Source organism: Oryzias latipes, chromosome 22, assembly GCF_002234675.1.
Source record: "Oryzias latipes chromosome 22, ASM223467v1".
NCBI classification, from domain to species: Eukaryota; Metazoa; Chordata; class Actinopteri; order Beloniformes; family Adrianichthyidae; genus Oryzias; species Oryzias latipes.
The window spans coordinates 16196300-16214426 of record NC_019880.2 but is presented as its reverse complement, the minus strand read 5'-3'; the positions used below and the strand labels follow the sequence as shown (position 1 = coordinate 16214426).

The window sequence follows — 18127 nt, the reverse complement described above, 5'->3', positions numbered from 1 at the left end:
CAGTTGTGGGGGTTGGTGTAAAATGTCAAGTAAATCTTGCTCCAGGCTTTTTCTTTCACAGCTCTATTCCAATATATGAAAGAGTTGGTGTCATATAATTCCATCCGGGCACAAACTGCATATATAAATTCCTCCTGCATGATCAGTTTTCAAGCAGTTGGCAATTGTGTGTCCCTGATAGGTCAAAGTTGAACTAGTTTAACTTTGGACAAGGGTTTAATGGCTGTGCATTTTGTTTGTAGAGCCCAAAAACATACATAAAAACTTGCGTAGCGACAGGTGAGTTTTGAACGCAGAAGCCCAAAACACGCATTTGCACAGGCTAGCATGGACTTTTCAATGGAAGTGAATGTAGCATAACTATTGATCTGCCAAACAGATTCAGAGCAATCACCTCTACTATTGCGTTTAATACGACTGCATTCTGTGTAGGAAAGTTGAGTAAATCCTAAGAAATGCAGCTTTCTCTCTGCAGGATATAATTACATAGTTTTGTTCCTTGACTCTTGGATTTCAAAATATGGGTTTTATTTTGGTTCTTCCCCCATGACTGTCTTGTCATCTAAACATGACCCAAATAAACATGCATTTGCTTGTTCACTAAAGCATTGCTCTATTTTTTTTTGTTTTTTAACCACCAAATTCTTAAAAAGAATAAAATAAAACATGTTGTCCTTAACTTGAAAATGACACAAGCAGCCTGTAGTGGAATAGGAAAAGTTTACTTGACCTCCATACGCTGTCTGCACAGTGATCTACCTTTGTTCTCGTCACATGTCCGCACATGTCACAGCAACATTTCTATTTTGGATTTGACAATAGCTTGTAGCCCGTAAGGGCCCTCAAGGAATCGAAGAGAGGCTTAAGGGTGTTTATGTGCAGAGAGGTTGTGGCAGCAGTTCACCTGTGTTTTTTAATGGAGGACTTCCGCAAGGGAAGTCAACTCCACACTCCCCCCTCACACACAGAAACACTGCCCCTGCCCCCTCTTTGACCATAGGTCTTTTCAGCTCCAACAACACAGTTGTCAACGCAGCTGTTGCCTCAGCTGTGTGAAGTCCAGCTTTGCAGGGACACTTTGACGGACAATTCTCCCGCTAGCTTAGCAAAAAATATTTTATTTTTTATTTTTCTTTTTTTTTTTACCCAAGTGAGTAAAAAAGCTGTTTTTCCCACATTTGAAGAGACCTGACTCCAGCCGGCCACCCACCAGCACCCAGAAAACAGCTTTGCATCTAAATATTTGTGCCAAACCAAAACGCTATTTGGAGGAACATTAATCTGATCTTGATTACACGTTTAACCTGTTTTGTAATCCACACACTAAATGACTTTCAAAGTATTTAAGGTGCGCAGCTGTAATACTGAGCCACAAAGGCCAAGTTCACACTTAGCAATAAGGAGGAAAAGGTTTGTTTTACACCAACACAGCCTATTTTTTTGTTTTTATGTATTTGCTTGTACTTCCATATGTTGAAAACATATCTATCTAGCCAACTCTTTGTTTCTGTCACAAAGAAACAGTTGACTGTTGTTTAGCTATCACGTGTCTAACCTATCATCACTGTCTCCCTGCAACAGGACTGCAGTGTTTATATGATGGAAGAAAAGATCCTGGAAGTTGTGAGTATTCCCTCTCATCTTTGTACATAATCGAGTCTAAATAAAATCGAGTGCTTTCCATGGAGTGAGATCAAATCTCAGTGTCTTCATACCCAAGACGCTTCAATATGCTTTAAGGTACAAGGTTAGTTTCTGAGGGAAGTCCACAGATTGTCCGATAGGATCGTAAGCAGATGTGGCGGTGCTAACACACCCCGGCCATCAATCAGTATTGCCGACGTTTTCCAGACTCTGTGGGCTCAGACGCAGCTTTGTCTAATGCTCTCGGATGAAACGAATGTAGTCCACGTACGCTTTGTGTTTGCCCCGTTGAGCAATGAAGCTTTCTTCCCCAAATGCTGCTCCTGCATACATCTCATTTGTCTTTACTTCTCACCCAGAAGACTTTTTAGGAGGGGTGTCTACAAATAGCTGATTTTAGAAATGTATGTCAACAAGTTTATGACAAATACGATTGTCCACTTTAGTCCATTCAGGATTAGGATAAATGCCAGCCTATAAAGAGGCATGTGCCTAGGGAATAACAATAATGAATGATAATACCCCTGTGGCATGACAGCCATGGGAAGCAGAGTAACTCGACTAGACCCAACCTGTAAGACACAGTAAAGACCAGCTTTCATAGACGCATCGTTAGAGGATTTGGCATGCCACTTATGATCACAGTAAGAAGTCAGTCAGGTCGTGTGCTTCTTTCTTTAATCACAGAGCCCCTTTGATTGTTCTCTTTTCCCTGCAGTCTAAAACTTTGAACAGTATTTGTGATCAGACCGTGAGAACCACATCCGACCCCCTGATGAGCCAGTCAACCTGCTTGGAGGAGGTCCAGCTATCCAACATCAAGCCAGACGAGGGGCTGGTGAGGAGTTCCATCCCTTTTTTCCTTTGTATTAAAAATGCATACATCTCACATTACTACACATCCAAAATATATATTTCTTTTTTTTTTTATCCAGGGCATGTACATAAAGTCCACCTATGATGGATTACACGTCATCACTGGGACCACTGAACACGTAAGTGCAACAATATCCATGAATAGACCTTTTCTATTAAGGAATAAAACTAATCCTGCATAAAACAAGCTTGTATTATTGGTAGAACATTGGGCTTTATCATCTTCTCTGACTGTGAAACACCCTGAGGTCCAAAATGCAACGGTGTCAAGCGTTACTCATCCTTAAAGGGGATAATTTTGTTTCATCATATCACGAAGCAGAAAAGCTGATAAACAACCTCCTTAAAAGAAGTCCTACCTTTTCCCTCCATCAAAACAACCAGTAGGTGACTAATGCATCAGTGGGATTCTCACACCCCCAAGTCCCGAGGTGTGAATCAGGACCTGAATCATAGGCTATGACGAGTTAATCCAGTTTGGCATTTGCATAGAAACGATTTCTGATATTCCTTCTGAAAAATAGGTCTTCTTTTTCATTAAATTTAAAGAATCTCAAATGTGGACGGTTCAAAGGGAACAGATTAAGATTTAAAAGCAACATTTTGTGAACACAAAAGTAATTTTTAGACTTTGCGCCTCATGGTCGTCATGTGTTCCTTAGTCTCCTGCAGATTTATCTAGAAGGATCCATGCTGGGGATGAAGTTATCCAAGTCAACCAGCAGACAGTGGTACAAATACATTCCTTTTGTTTCGATCAACATAATTTTAAACTCACAAGATACAAATAAAATAAAATAAATGACCCTTTTATTATCCTGTTTTCCTTAGGTGGGCTGGCAGCTTAAAAACCTGGTGTTGAAACTGAGAGAGGACCCCAAAGGTGTGGTGCTAGTGCTTAAGAAGAGGCCCTCAGGAACACCTGGTTTCACCCCCGCCCCGCTCAAAAACATGCGCTGGAAGCCTCCTGTACCTCAGGTGCAAATACATCTTCAGATGCCCCTTTCACACTTCCTCCTTTCTGCTTCAACAATCAGGACAGGTCTTTGTCAGTGTCATTTTTGTTGACTAATTATGAGCTTTTTGGAGAGGAGTCACCCTGAGGATTCTGAAAGTTAACACAAAAGAGTTTGAGAAAAGGAAAGCCACCTTTTTGTCTTGTTTCATTTAAAGTCCCACTCTGATTATCTTTTGATCTATTTTAAGGTGCCCCCAGTGGTCTTTTAATTAATGCTGCTTTTAGCCAAAAATTTAAAAAAAATGGTGTCAAATTCTAGGACATAGCTTCTGCAGAGCGACAGTGGTTCATTAGAAATTTGCCTCTAAGTTGTGGACGGAACTGTTTTGTATAGTAAGTCCACTCCCTTCCCATCATCCATCTGTTTATGTGCTCTCCTGCTAGCTTACAGCCCCTCACAATCAGCTATCCAGCCGTACAGTTTTGAGCCAGAAACATGCACACGGAACCTATTTGTCTGCAAGTGGAAACATCGGAATGGAGCGCAGCAGGGAGCTTGTTGCCTGCTGAGTGTAGCTTCTATGTCACACCTACAAGCTTTTGCTAATGGCAATTTTTTGTCTGCTCCTGATTCACACAATTTGAATAAAAAAATACTCAGATATGCAAATTTAAGCTTAATTTTCCTAATATGTGTCCTCCGTAGAAAGAAAAATGGCAGGAGAGCGTGTTAAAAACACGCAATTTTCATCTAATGGTCTTTTTAAAACAAATGTTGAATACATTTGTATTTATGAAAACATTGCAGATCATTGATCAAAATATTTAAGTTAATTTCTTTGTGTTGTTCTGACAAAGCATCCTTAACATTTACTGTTTGACTGAACTCCTGCAATGAATAAGCCCATTGTAAGCTGAGATATGCAGTTTTCTAGAAGTGAAACTGTCTTATCAAGTGCAGCCTGTTCAATAACCTGAGAAAGCAAGATGAGATGAGACCAGAGTTTGTCTCTGGAAGCAACAAAGGGGCTTTGAAGACAATGGTGGCCACTGTTAACATGGACGCCGCAGTCTTGTTTTAACAAGTAGCCAGGAATATCTGCGTTAACCATCTCAGTTTGTCTGTGATAGGGAGACTTAAAAGCCAAACCGGGGACAGTTGGGCCTTTGCCAAAAGCAAAGGCGTCAAAAACGTACTGGATTCTTCCATTTATCTTGAACGCATCTTCAGCTGCGCAGTGGGAGAACGTACGCCATTAACTCTTGACAGTCATCATGTTTAGTGCTGAGAACATAACTGTGGTGATGTTGAATGTCTCCGTCTATTTTGGACTTCACTCCCAATCTTTCCGTACCTCAAACAACAAAATGTGTACTTGGAAAGCCACACCAGCACTAAATGTCTCACCACATATACTGCGCTCCTCCCCTTGCCAGAAAGACATATTTAGTTGTTGTTTTGAGAGCTGAAAGAAAACTAACCATAAATTATAAGCAGAAACTTTATTTATTTTCAGCTAGCAATGGAAATTCAACTTTAAAAGGATAACCTAGAGTCTAATGCCTAATGATGATTTTTTTTGTTTTTCCAGAATAATTCCTCACTGATCAGAGCCCAGTCTCCCTGTAGCTCAGCTAATGGGTCGACCAAAAGGGAGAAGCCAGCAATCCTGGATTTTTACATTCCTCCTCCTCCTCAAGTGCCGTACACTCCACGGTGAGACATCCCTTTTTTGAAATATTTCATTTTATGCTTTTATTTTATAAACTTGAAATTTACTTGGCAAGAAATAGTTGAAGTTGAGTCGTGGCAGCTGGACTTCAAATCTATTAACTTCAAAACAACATCACCTGGATGAATGAGAATCTTTACCAACAAAAGAGGTAAATCATAATTTATCATTTTGTGCCCCCTCATGCAGGGAAATGAGAGCAGACACTGTCTCCAGCATAAATAAAAGACCAAAGGGCTCAGAGTCGCCCAACTCCTTCCTGGACCAGGAGGGCAGAAGACACGGCTCCATCACAGATTACGACAAGTTAAATCCGGGCCGTCCCACTGATGCCGGCATGATGCAGCCCAGGATGAGGGAGCACAAGCCTTCACGTGGTCAGTGCCACACTACGGGAATCTCATTAAAATCCAGCAATGGCTGCTTAAACCCCATTTTTGCTTCAAATCTTCAGGTAAACCTCGGCCGCTGTCGATGCCTGTGGATGCATGTGTCACCGTGGCTGATTCCTACGTCAAGCCCTGGGCACAGGCAAGGAAAGGTATGGACACATGTTCATCTGGGGTGGAAATCTGTTTGTGTTTTTGTTTTATTTGTGTAGATTTATTGCACAATTTAGACTTTGACTTTTTATTTTATTTTATATTTTTTATTGCACTTGGTTGAAGTTATTACTATAAACAGTTGATTTAAAAATTTCCTTTTTTCCTTTGCATTTTTAACTCTTAGTAGTCTGGGACCTTTTAGACAAGTTTTTACTACTTTATAGTTTGCTCTAATAATTTATCTTTAAAACTCTTGCTTATGGCAATGCTTGACATCCATCTTTTTAGTACAAACCCAGCTAAATCTAAAATGAACCTGAAACCGTCCAAAAGACTCAATTATTCATTTATTTACTGTAGAAATCCACAAAATTTAGATCAAAAAGTTTGTAAATTTTATAACACATTTAGAGGCAAAATGCTAATGCATAAATAAATAAAAAAGAAAGCAAGATAAGACAAGGTAAAAAAAACTGTAAAAATGTCTAAAAAAACAGTTGAAAGCTTTGCTATACCATGTATAATATTCCATGGATTTATTCAAAAGGGTATCACAACTATGTGTCATAATTCTTATGTTTGTTTTATGGAACTATAAAGATTGCGGGGTCAGTGTCCTTCCTACATCATTATAAACAGCCGATGGGATTGGCAAACCAACCAATGAGTGCAGAGACTCCTGGGAGATAAGAGATGAAGTTGTTGGTTTTATCACGAGGGTTGATGTGTCTTTTTGTGCTTTAGGTGAAGACCCCCTGTACCGATACATGAGTAACGAGCGAATCCCCACCATTGCTGAGGAGGTCCTTTCAGGATCTCCCTCCTTCAGGCCTGCGGGGGGGCGTCACCTGGTCCGCGTGGATCACATCCGAGGAAACCGCTTCTACTCCAACACGGACCTCCACAACAGCTCCACCATTCCCTACCAAGAAGACATAAAAAAGGCCCCCGTGGCCCCCTTCTCCAGGCGCAAGTCAGCAGAGCGCTCCCTACTGGTCAGTTGGATCACGCGGCTTAAGCTATTGACTCACTGATGACGTGCTTCCTGTGCCGGGGCTCCCCGCTCCTGTCCTGCGTTCTTCCTCAGTGCCTTTAACATCCGGCTGGTTTTGGGCAGCTTTGGGCTTTCTCACACTTCTCTCCCAAATCTCCCTGGTGTTCCTCCCTACTACCAACTACTACTCTTCAGCCAGACTTGCTTGTGTAGTACTATGTTGAGTCATTACCCCTTTAACAATGCCCATAATCATCTCTTACCGCAGGCTTTGGCCTCAAGACGATACAGGTTTAGGACTCTTGTGTGTTGTTCAAATACTTCTCTGTACATATTAACTTATGCCATGTTTCTGTCACCATGTTCTCTAGTACTTTTATTTAACAAACACTGACATTTCTAAAGTTTAATGCTTATTTGGTTTTACCTGCATCAATATATATTGTAGAAAAAGTCATTCTTTGTAAGTAAAGTTGCTTTCTCTTGGTATTTTTTTCTTTTTCTTCTTGAACTTATTGTTTTAAATACTTGCATTACTTTCAGCCAATGATGCCTCTCGTAAGCTATGCATAAAATATTTGATGGTCACTTTAGTTGACAGTGCTGCTTTAGTTGATTCAAGGGTGTTGACAACTGCTGACTCGCATAAATCTGTGCATGTTTTCAAGCTATGCAGTGACCTTCTATATGTTGGGGTTTACTTTAACGACCACCTGAAGGGCCTTGGGTATACAAACAGCTGGTTGACAGTTTAGCAGGCCTTTTTGAAGCCACTCATCTTTCAGGACATGCAGGTCAAAGGGCCTACTGGTTTGCTCCTGCTACAATAAAAAAAAAAAAAAAAAACGAATGCTAAAGACAGTATTATTTGAGAATCTACAGGGACAATGTGTCTTTTGTTGCTTTATCTGCCTTTTTTTTGTAAGATTTGAAAAAGAATTTTTATTAAAAAATTGCAGTTCATTTCAGTGAACTCTTGTTTTGTCTTTATTTCAGTGCATGCTAAACAACTGCAACATTGCCTTTATGATAAAGAAAACTTTTCTTTCATGGTTTCCAGACAAAAAAACCAAGCCTTTTAGAGTAGACTGTTGTGCTAAACCCTATTTGTGTCATTTAAGCTTTGGTAGAAATAGGATAGCTAGCATCAAGTTGCCTTTTTTACTTGCTAATGGTCATGTAAAGACCAAAGAGGTTCACTATCAGGAGATCTTTTTTTTTTTTTTTTTGCTGAACATTTGATGTCTTTTAAACGTTTACATGGCAGGTTAGCATTACCTTGCATTCTGTTTCTATGAAAAGCGCATCCCTGCGAAGCATCACCACCTTTCATCGTGTAAACCCAAAGATCCACCACTGGCCTCCTTGCCTGATCTTTTCCAAACGCATGCGTTTAATCCAAAAATCCTTCTGCATCTCCTTCACTCCCTCCTTCCATGTCTCGCTTTGCCCAAGCTTGCTGAGCTGTAGTCGCCTGCGGTCCTCCCTAATTTTCACTTTGTGGAAACCTGTGGTCTGCTTAAGTACTACCTGCATTCTCTTAAACCCTCTGCGTTTGACTTTAACCACTAACTTTTTCTGCTTGCACGTCAGAAATGGTTACACGGGAGTAATATACTGAATTTCTGCTAGTTTGTGCATGAGTTTTGGATAAATCACTGCTTTTTTGTGTTCCCAGGGAACAGTTTACTCAAACTTTGGAAATAAGTAAAAACAAAACATTGGAAATAAAAAAACAAACATGGAAATTAAATAGGGTATTTTTTTATTTTTCCATCATTCTGGATGTATGTATATATATCCAACTGCAGAAAGTCCCATTTAATAGCTTCTTTAAAACGTCTGAATTTCACAATAAAAGCATATCCACTGATGTAGGTTATGCAATCATATTACTAAAATATGTCATATCTTTCCAGCATCTCTGAACTGTGGTTTTTCTTCATCATCTTTTATACCACATTTAAGAACTTTTTATAAATGCCAAATGAGATGTTCCCTCCTCCTTATAGCCTAGAGGTCCACAAAATTTGATTTTATCCAACATTTGTTTAACTGCTGGGGTTCCATTTTTAGTTTTAGATGCAGAAAAAACAGTTTTATGCAATTTTCCAAAATGTTGCCCTTTACAATGATTCCATATTTTTATTTCTCTCAAGCTCACCATGTAGCTATTCGTAAAGTTAGACGAAAAACATGAAGAAAATGTAGTAAAAACGTTTTGTTTTTTTATTGCGTGACTGTTATGTTAAAAAAAAACCATTACACATTGAAGACATGTTCATATTCTTGTTGTGCAGAAATGCAAAGGTTGCAGAGACGTCATTAGTTTATGAATATCTTTGCTCCAAGCATAAGAAGAGTCAGCAGCTTTGCAGTCAGATTTCATGGATACCAGCATCAGCTTGAAAATAATGTCCCAGAGTTGATCAGGAGACGATAACATGTTCATCTTTATGTATCACAGGACTCCGCTTGGTTCTCTAGCAGTGACTTTCTAAACAGGTGAGTTCATGCGCGTCTCTGACACAACACTGATACTGCTCCAAAACCTTTTTGTCGACTAAGAGATAAAAGATCAGGGCGGGGGTTCATTTTCCAGGAGGGAGTGGCAGGAAACTTTGTTTCAAACAAGTCAGGGAATGAAAGGGGGCGCAACATTTTTGATTAGGGGAAAGCACATAAAGATGAAAAACATCAGCACCATTATCTGTCATCTTCCATTTACACTTATGAAAATCATTTGCTTGCCAGAGAATCCTCAGAAATATCCCTGTTATGAAAAGCGTAGTTCTTTTCAGCTTTATATATCTTCATCTCGCTGGGAGGCATGTCAGTGTAAAAGTATTGCAGATTTTGACTCCTCACCCGTAGCTTCTGGATTTCTTGGATGTAGAGCTGAGTAAATGCTTTCCCATCGCCCCCTCCAGTCTCCAGTCACTGTCTTCAAGCCAATTCTATTCCAGGAGCAGCCTCCCCCCCCAGCGCTGTATCCGGTGTGCTGCATGCTTGATCCAAACACATTATTCAGATTTAGATCATACTATAGTGAACGTCACAAGAAAGCAGCTGACTCATCAATCTTGACTGATGCAGTTTGACTGACAGTGGCTTTAATGAGGTGTCAAATAGATTTTGTCAGATCAATCAGTTCAAAAAGAAATCCCCAGGAGAAATACTGTAACTAGATTGGTAAATAAAGCTGTCTTTCTTTGGGGATGACTGGGGATTGGATCATGCTTTTGTGCTGGATTCAAACCACCCAACATGAGCCATCTTTGTCGTGTTTCTGCAGATACAATCAGCAAAATCTTCGATCCTGGTCCTTCTCTCAAGCAGTAAGTAACCGATTATCCACCCGTCTGCGCTTGTCTCCTCCAGCACCTGCACGTGTCAGTTTCAATTTGGTACAGTCCCAGTGCAAATCTGAGGAATGCTCAGAGTTTGAGGAGAGATACGGAGAGTTTCCAGCCCCCTCCCATAGAAACGTCACACAGGATAAGACAACACGCATCCAAATCTACATTTTTGTTGCACTTTATCACAAAACTGCCCCCTTTGCTATGGTTGTGTTGTCATGGCCATGTCTGTGGCCTTTGCTGCATGATCTGCAGGTGGACACCTACAGAAATGGGTGTTGTGTGGCTCACATGCAGAAATGAAGGGTTGTTGCACTTGCAGCCAGCACACAAAGAAGCCAAACTCCCCAGTTTGATGAGCCGCTGACAAGTGGTGTGTATCACTTATACACCTCAAATCACCTCAAATCTGTCACTCACATGTTTTTTTTTCTTTTTTTCTGCATAACTTAGAATATTGAGGTTTGTTTTTCTCTAAACAGTACAAAGCTGTAACTTGTTCTATAGTGTCACATAGTATTTTACCTGAGCAATATGAGTACAGCTTCAGCTGAGTGGTTTGCTGCCTCAAAAGCTGAGTCTTGTAGCCTCTTTAACACTGTGAGTTCAGACAGGCTGAATAAAAGCTACTCTGTTTAGCCCTTTGCTCATTGCTCTCCCTAACACACACACACACACACACACACACACACACACACACACACACACACACGAACAAGGGGGTATTTACTAAGTGCCATGACAATCCTCAGCAGGAATCATGATGGGAGATTGAGCACTACAGTGGTGTGACCAATGGACGGTCATGCCAATCTTTGAGGTCTTTGATATGAGTCACAGGCAGGATAGGATTACCTCACTTTTGTCAAAACATGGCTTCAGGAAATGCCTCTGTACCAGGGGAAGGTAGAGTATGAGAAAACTGAAATAAAATAAAGAGAATGTTAAAAGATAAAACGAATTTAACTGAAATATCAAAGGATTTCTGGATGGAAAGTTTCCTAAATAATGAGGCTGCTGTAGTGCAACAAGTGTGAAGAGGAGAACAAAACAGTCTTTTGTCTATTTAAGTTGAAATGAAATGGAAACTATAATAACACAGAATTTAAAAATGTGTCTGCTGATCTGCCACTGTCCTGGCACTTTAGTGCAAAATGTCCAAGATTGGTGCATGAATGCAACTCAAATGTTGATGCCACACAGCAGAAACTCAGCTTTTCACTGAGCAGAGAGGAGTGTTGACAGGCAGGCTGCAGTTTCCCACAGAACAGAGAGCACTCTGTTACCTGAAACCCCTATTCTATTCTTTCTTCAAAGTCATCTGTTGGTGCAATTTCTCCGCCTCTGGTAGAGCAATAAAACAAATCAATCTGGTGCAGTTCTGACCTTATCGCAAAGAAATGTGTATAGTAGCTGCAATTTTCTCAAGATTTAGTGAATTTTGAGTTTAAATGGTTATCCCCTAATTTCATCAATTTAATTTAAAAATAATTAGCGCATAATTTTATAAACTTCACTTTGTCTTATAATTCTAGCCTATTGTTTTTACTATACGTAACTTGAATGTAAAAAAAAAATAACGGCTTTGGTTTTGTTACTAGAACATTTTGTAATTAGAGAAAAATAATTTTTAATACAAAATAATATTAAATGGAAAAAGAAACACAATACAATCCTTGGTGTTCGTGTTAGAATACTTTTAAAAACATAATTTTAGTTGACTAACCTATAATCCCAGCAACAAATGGCTGTCAATTTTTATCATACATTGATGATAACTCATTTGTTAGTTTAGGTTATGTCTAAAACTCATTAAATAACACAAACATTTTTTTAAAATTGTATCTCCTAATTTTCTAATGAATGATAGTGGGAGAATTTTTAACTAAATTAATACTTTTTTTCTTCTTCAAGCTTTTAACTTTAAAGAAACATTATTTTGTTGTAAGGGGGAACTGTGAGAGGTAGTCAATGTTGACCACAAGTTTCTCACAGAGGGGATTTGGCGGCATCTAGTGGCAAACACTTAGAGCTGCAGGTGTATTTGAGCAAATCTCCAATAGTTAAAAACAAAAAATTCAAACAAACAAATAAATAAATAAATACACAATTTAAGTTTTCGTAACTCTAAAACAAAAGCTGCATTACAAGACCTAGAAAATAAATTTGCATGTTGTAAAGTGGGTCACACCCCGAAATGACCCAAATTTACATGAAACCAGGGTGGACTGGTTTGAACTCACCCACATAGTTAGTAGTTACTTAGCACAACATGTTCGCCAAGGTTTGGTCAGACTTTGAGCGGACAGTTCGAGTCAAACTACTTTCATTCAAACAGTGGTGGCAGGTAAACGTGAGGTGAACTATTTGAGCGTTAAATTTATCCGCTCAATGAGTTCAAACTATTTTTTTTATTAACACTAGCGATGCTAACAAACTGCTAGCTATAAAAATGTATTTTTTAAACTAGCTAAACTATATATTAGCTTAATAGCTATATTGATATTTGTTTTGTTTTTTAGGACATATTGCGCTTAGGAGAGCATTATAGTATTTTTTTTAAGCTTCACTTTCAAAAAAGCTAGAAAACATTGAATTAAAAGCTGTCAATCAGAACATTTAGCTTTCTTCTCCCCACTTATTAACCATTCCAGAGTGTTAAATACATTTTTGTGACATTTTTTGTTGTTTTGAAGAGGGAGAAAAAAAGTAAGAAAGTTTTTGCTCACATCTTCATGTGCTGTGGTTAATGCGGTGATGAGTTTTCGCATCCGGAAAGCCAGATGAGGTTGTTGTGCAACACTAGCTAGTGTCTCTCAGAGCTTGTTGTTGCAAAACCTTTCTGTCCCAGACTGTGTTTTTAAAGGAGAGCATTGGAGTTTCTAAAGACTCAGGTAGGAGTTTTTTTCCCTCCTGTTGATCTTAGCGAAGGGCAAAGGCAAAAGGAAAAGAAGAGGAAGAACTTATTGAAGGTTTTTCGGGCGTTTGTGGTGAAAGAAGTGTTTTAGATATCCTTCCTGAATTAAAAAGGGTTTGTAGGTTGTTTTTTTTCTGTGAATTTACAATGAGTTCTTGGTAGGCTTGTGAAAAGGTTATTAGAAGTTGATTATGCAAAGGCAGCTCTAAACATTAGGAATAAGGAACTTTGCAATGCAGAGGAAGTTGATCAACAACTGCAGCAGAAATTTCACAATGTTTTTAAGGATGTTGAGTTGTGAGGCAAAATAAAAGTTTTAAGGCAGTTTTTGGGGCAGACGAGTCCCCATAGGGTGCCTCCAGGTACTTGATGGGTGGAGATGAAACCGCTGACTCTTTAAAGTTGCTGCACCTGACTAAAGCTTTAAAGCTTTAACCTTTTTTTTTTACTTCCTTTTTCACAAATGGAGAAACTTAGTCCCTTTCACCTATTTCCACTGGACATCAGTGGAGCTGTTTCATTTTCTTAAAAAAAAACCAGAACAATCGCTAACTAGATTCTTAGTACCCGTGACATCACTTCCTCTTTGGAGAAAAACTTTTTTTATCTTTATTTTGTATTTGATGTGCCTTCATCTGGGATTGTCGACACAATCCATTTTGTTGATGATTTTTTACTTTGGTTTCTTTCAAAAGGCTGCCTTCCCACTATCGGTGTCGAATCGAATGGCTGCTGATGACTACAACCCGGTGAGTTTTTTTGTGTAAAGTGACATTTAGCAGGGCAAACAAATCATATACTTCTGCTTTTCCAATTTCCCTCTGCCATCTTTGATCTGCTGGATTGTGCTGTCTGTCTGGGTCACCACAGTCTGGATGAAGTGAACGCGTCGGTTTCATTTCTGTGGGTGTTTCTTTTTTTTTTTTTAACAGCAGCCTCAGTTCAAAGTAAAACGGAGGCAAACAGACTTTGCGAGATCAGACCGGAGAGTCAGGTCTCACTTATCAGAAAAGTAGCGTGAGCAGCTCAAAGATGATTCTTGTGAGAAACAGGATGTTCCAGACGGCTTCTTCTCCTCTCAGCGCTGCCATCTGAGACTGTGGGTTTACTCCTCGGGTCTTCCTCCTCTCATCTCCTGTTGTGTTCTTCCTCCTCTGCTCTCCTAAAGGTCTCTCTCCGCCACAAGTCCAAGAAGAAGAGCCAAAGAGGTAAGCCCGCTCACATTATGTTTGTTTTTGTGGCGGCTTTTTCAGCTGTCAGCTGTGATCTTGTTTCCGAGTTAGACTGTGAAAAGTGCCAGGGCCAATTAGAGTGTGCGCAGGGACATTAGATAACCTTTGGCTACTTTCACCTCACTATTTCCCGTCTGCAGCCCTGTTCACAACAGAACTTCTCTTCTTGAAAGACTAATCTTCGTTCCTTTTTTAACGTTCATTTTTTGTTATTGCTCCCATATTTGCATCCATCACAGGTAGGGTTCAACACAACGTTTTAAGTCGAACCTTTACTGGATTTGTGCCGCTTCCCCAGGGTTATTTTTAGAACCCGTTTGCGTATGGATGGAAACTTAGTGGCCTAATTAAAGTCAAACGGAAACGTTTTTGTTGTTGGGGATGTTAAAAGGCTTCCCTTGCTCCAACCTGTGGCATTTTTTCCCCCCTCTACAAACAGGCTGATCAGGCCGTCTGTGGTTCTACATTCATACATATTTGTGAACTGTTGTGCTTGCAGGCAATGTTACCATGAGCAGGAGACGGATCTCAGTCAAACAGCTGGGTCAGCCAGATCACCAGGGCTGGCTGTACAGGAAGAAAGAAAGCAAAGGCTTCCTGGGCATGAAATGGAAAAAGTACTGGTTTGTGTTGAAGAAGACGGCTCTCTACTGGTACACCAACCAGCTGGTGAGTGCACTTAGCCTCTGTAGTTGCACAAAACCGCAAGTTGCTTGGGCTAAATATATGTTTGCGGTGCTCTGACTTGTTCATTTGTGTAGGTTCTCTGTATAAATAATATATTTTGTGGCCTGCCAACATGCTCTGGTATGATTGTTAAGAATGTTCTGCTATTTTCTGATGTAAAAGATAATTAAAAATAATCAGTCTAAAGAGTGAAAAAAAACAAAAGTAACTAAAAAAAAGCGAGACGCTTTATTTAAAACACATAAAAAAGTGCAAACTAATGCCGCTGATATGCAAATTTTTTGGTAAAACACTGGGACAGACGGGTTTTTTTTAATGAGTTGACACTGTTTATTTTTAAAGTAAGTGACTATTTGCACGTAATTTTCTAAATGCATACAGCCAGTGATGAACTGTCCTGCTTTACTTTATTTACTGGCATCATAAAAGATCCAGAATAAGTAAATAAATAGTCTCAATTAACCAGAAGATTGTGGTGACATTTTCACAATAGTTCTGCTGTAAACTTATATGATATTGACAGTAAATCAGAACTTAATACAGTATGAATATTTCAATTTTACCTGTAAGATAAAACATTTCTGTGGTATAGAGTAGTTTTCTTGTTGGGAGAGTTTTTTTTTGTGTTTTGTCTTATTTTCATCCGTACCTGTGTGTGTGTTTTTTTTAAGTACCGAAAAATTCAAAGCAAAAGCTGCATTAATGTTTGTTAACACATTTGTTACTGGATGAGTCACATCATGTCGGGCTGAAAGCGCCACGTGAGTCAGACCCCCCACCCCCCACGCAGTCTGATGCCCTGTGTTGCATCGCCCCATGTTTTCTGAATGTGTCGCTCAGGCAAACACGAGTGGCGGGTTTGAGTTCCAGGCACTTTCAGTCAGTCGTGACTGAAAGTTGTGTGAGTCACTTTCACGAAGGAGCGGAAAACAGACCAACTCGTCTGATGCAAGCCGGCGGCAGGTGTCGCCGCCACGACGCGGTGCGACATCGTGTGTGTTGATGCTCACCGTGGCTCCATCTGTTTGTGTTGCAGGCGGAGAAGGCTGAGGGATACATTGATCTCACCAACTTCGTGGTAGACGTGGCCATAGAGTGCAGGAAGAAATAGTGAGCTTGCAGTTTCAGTCTTTACTTTCTTTTTGTTTGATCTTTCATTTTCTTTTTCATTTTTATTTATTTGTTCCTTTCATGAAAATTGATGTTCAAATGTTTACATGTTTCTCTTACATATTGGACATTTTCATGATCTCATTACTCATTGGGTTTAGGAAGCGTATAGCCACAAAAATAATAAACATGTCTATTCTCCTGTCACCTTTTTTTAATTATTTGAAATTATTTTATGAAAGAAAAACATATATGTGGGTGGTTGAAGACCCATTCCATATAAATCATGTTTTTAGAGTGTCCTTGTGGCATTTTTCTCATGATGGAGGACTTGTATAAAGAAAATTAAGCTTTAAATTGCATTTATGAGTATTTATGTATTTAAATTGTTGTGAATCGGAAGCAGACAAAAGAATATACTTTGAAAAAGAACTTGTTTGTGACATAGGAAATACAGTGAGCGGGCCACAAGCCCCCTTTCCCCGCTCCATTCTAATGGATAAGTCCATGTACGTCTTTCCTTGGAATCTGGCAGAAAACTGTACGATAGCTACACTATTGCTCTTTGAAGTTGTGAGGGGCTGTAAGCTAGTGGGAGAAGATGGAAACAGATGGGGCATGGGGGTTGCTCAACTCCTGCTCACAACTCAGCGGTGAATTTGTAATGAACTCCTGCCGCTCTACAGAAACTATGTCCTAGAAAAAGACCCGTTTTAAAATTTTCTCTAAAAGCGGCACAATCATAATTAAAAGACCACTGGGAACACATTTAGACTACATCAAAAGAAATGACGAGTCAGTTTTTAATGTGTTTTTAGGCGACCATCTCATGCTACAAGACCTTGCTGGCTTAATGGAGCACCTGTAGCTCAGTTTGACCTTCTAATTTACTGTTTCCTCATTTAGAGCAGCTCAGGTAAATGAGTCAACTTTTCCAGGCGTTCTACTGTATTTCTGCTAAATTTAAAGTTTCATTTAAAGCCACACTTTCATAAGGTTTAAAACTAAGTTTTTCTGCGGGGCGAAATAAAGGGGTTTATGACAGTAAGGACCAGCTTCTGTGATCGTGAAGAAAAGCAACAAAATAAAATCTGTTTGTTGCCTCCGTTTCTAAAAATAATAAGAAAAACTGCAGAAGGGAAGACAAAGTACACTTAAAAAGTACAATTATTGACTGGATTACAGTCAATAAAGCCAGTTTTATTTGACAGCATATAAAAAGTATTTTTGGCTGACTTGCTATACCCCTAAATCTAGCTAAAACCATGTTGGGTTTAGTTTACAGCTTTGAATGTCAGGTTCTTGCAGCAGCTAAAGAATATTTTAGTACAGTAAACCCTTGTTTATCGCGGGGGTTACGTACCAAAAAGAACCCGTGATAAGCAAAATCCGTGAAGTAGAAACCTCTATTTTTTTAACTATTATTATACAATTAAATACTCTATTATACATTGAAAAGAAAGAACAAACCATTTTACAGGCTCAAGCATTTGTTTCACAAATAAAGGTACTTTAGAAAACGTTTTTTCCAACAAATAACTTCTGTACTTTACTGTCAAATAATAATTTTAATCATCGATGTGAACAGAAGGCTTCAAATTGCGGAGATTAGCCCCGCCCATCACGACCCGAATAATTGGATTAAACGGGAGAAAATTTAAAATGATTATGAATAAAATACAAAGTACAGTCGGACAAATAGTGACTCAGGTGTTTTTCACTGCTCTTCAGACTGAGCCGCTGCATCCTGACTCCGCTCTGCAGTGTTTTCTTATTTTGAAGGCCGCGGTGCAGCTGTGTTTGTTCGGGAGAAGAACATAGTGATAGGCAGTTGTTGTCACTCTTTTTTCTATGGGTTTTAGAGAAACTCGAAATTGCAAGAGAGTTTACACGTATGTAATTTAAATTTGGCAAACTGTTTTACGTATGTGTACATATTAAACTGGAACGTTATTGACGCACAGGTAGAGAAGAAGCGGAGTGACTTTTTAGCCAATCAGAATGCAGAACACAATGCGAAATGCAAATCCGTGAAGTAGCGAAACCGTGAAAAGTAAACCGCGTTATAGCAA

General features: G+C 39.4%; 1 protein-coding gene across 1 annotated transcript in view; it reads left to right on the top strand.

Annotated features, from left to right (window-relative positions):
* LOC101157335 (connector enhancer of kinase suppressor of ras 3) overlaps positions 1–18127 on the top strand; it is a 45600-nt gene that overhangs the window by 22523 nt on the left and 4950 nt on the right. The window contains exons 5-19 of the mRNA XM_004082376.4: positions 1582–1623; positions 2363–2482; positions 2580–2639; positions 3183–3251; positions 3352–3498; positions 5071–5195; positions 5401–5588; positions 5666–5752; positions 6501–6751; positions 9218–9255; positions 10046–10088; positions 13722–13775; positions 14195–14234; positions 14758–14927; positions 15982–16055. Of these exons, the coding sequence (XP_004082424.2) occupies positions 1582–1623; positions 2363–2482; positions 2580–2639; positions 3183–3251; positions 3352–3498; positions 5071–5195; positions 5401–5588; positions 5666–5752; positions 6501–6751; positions 9218–9255; positions 10046–10088; positions 13722–13775; positions 14195–14234; positions 14758–14927; positions 15982–16055 (1508 nt within the window). The remainder of the gene's footprint in view (positions 1–1581; positions 1624–2362; positions 2483–2579; positions 2640–3182; positions 3252–3351; positions 3499–5070; positions 5196–5400; positions 5589–5665; positions 5753–6500; positions 6752–9217; positions 9256–10045; positions 10089–13721; positions 13776–14194; positions 14235–14757; positions 14928–15981; positions 16056–18127) is intronic.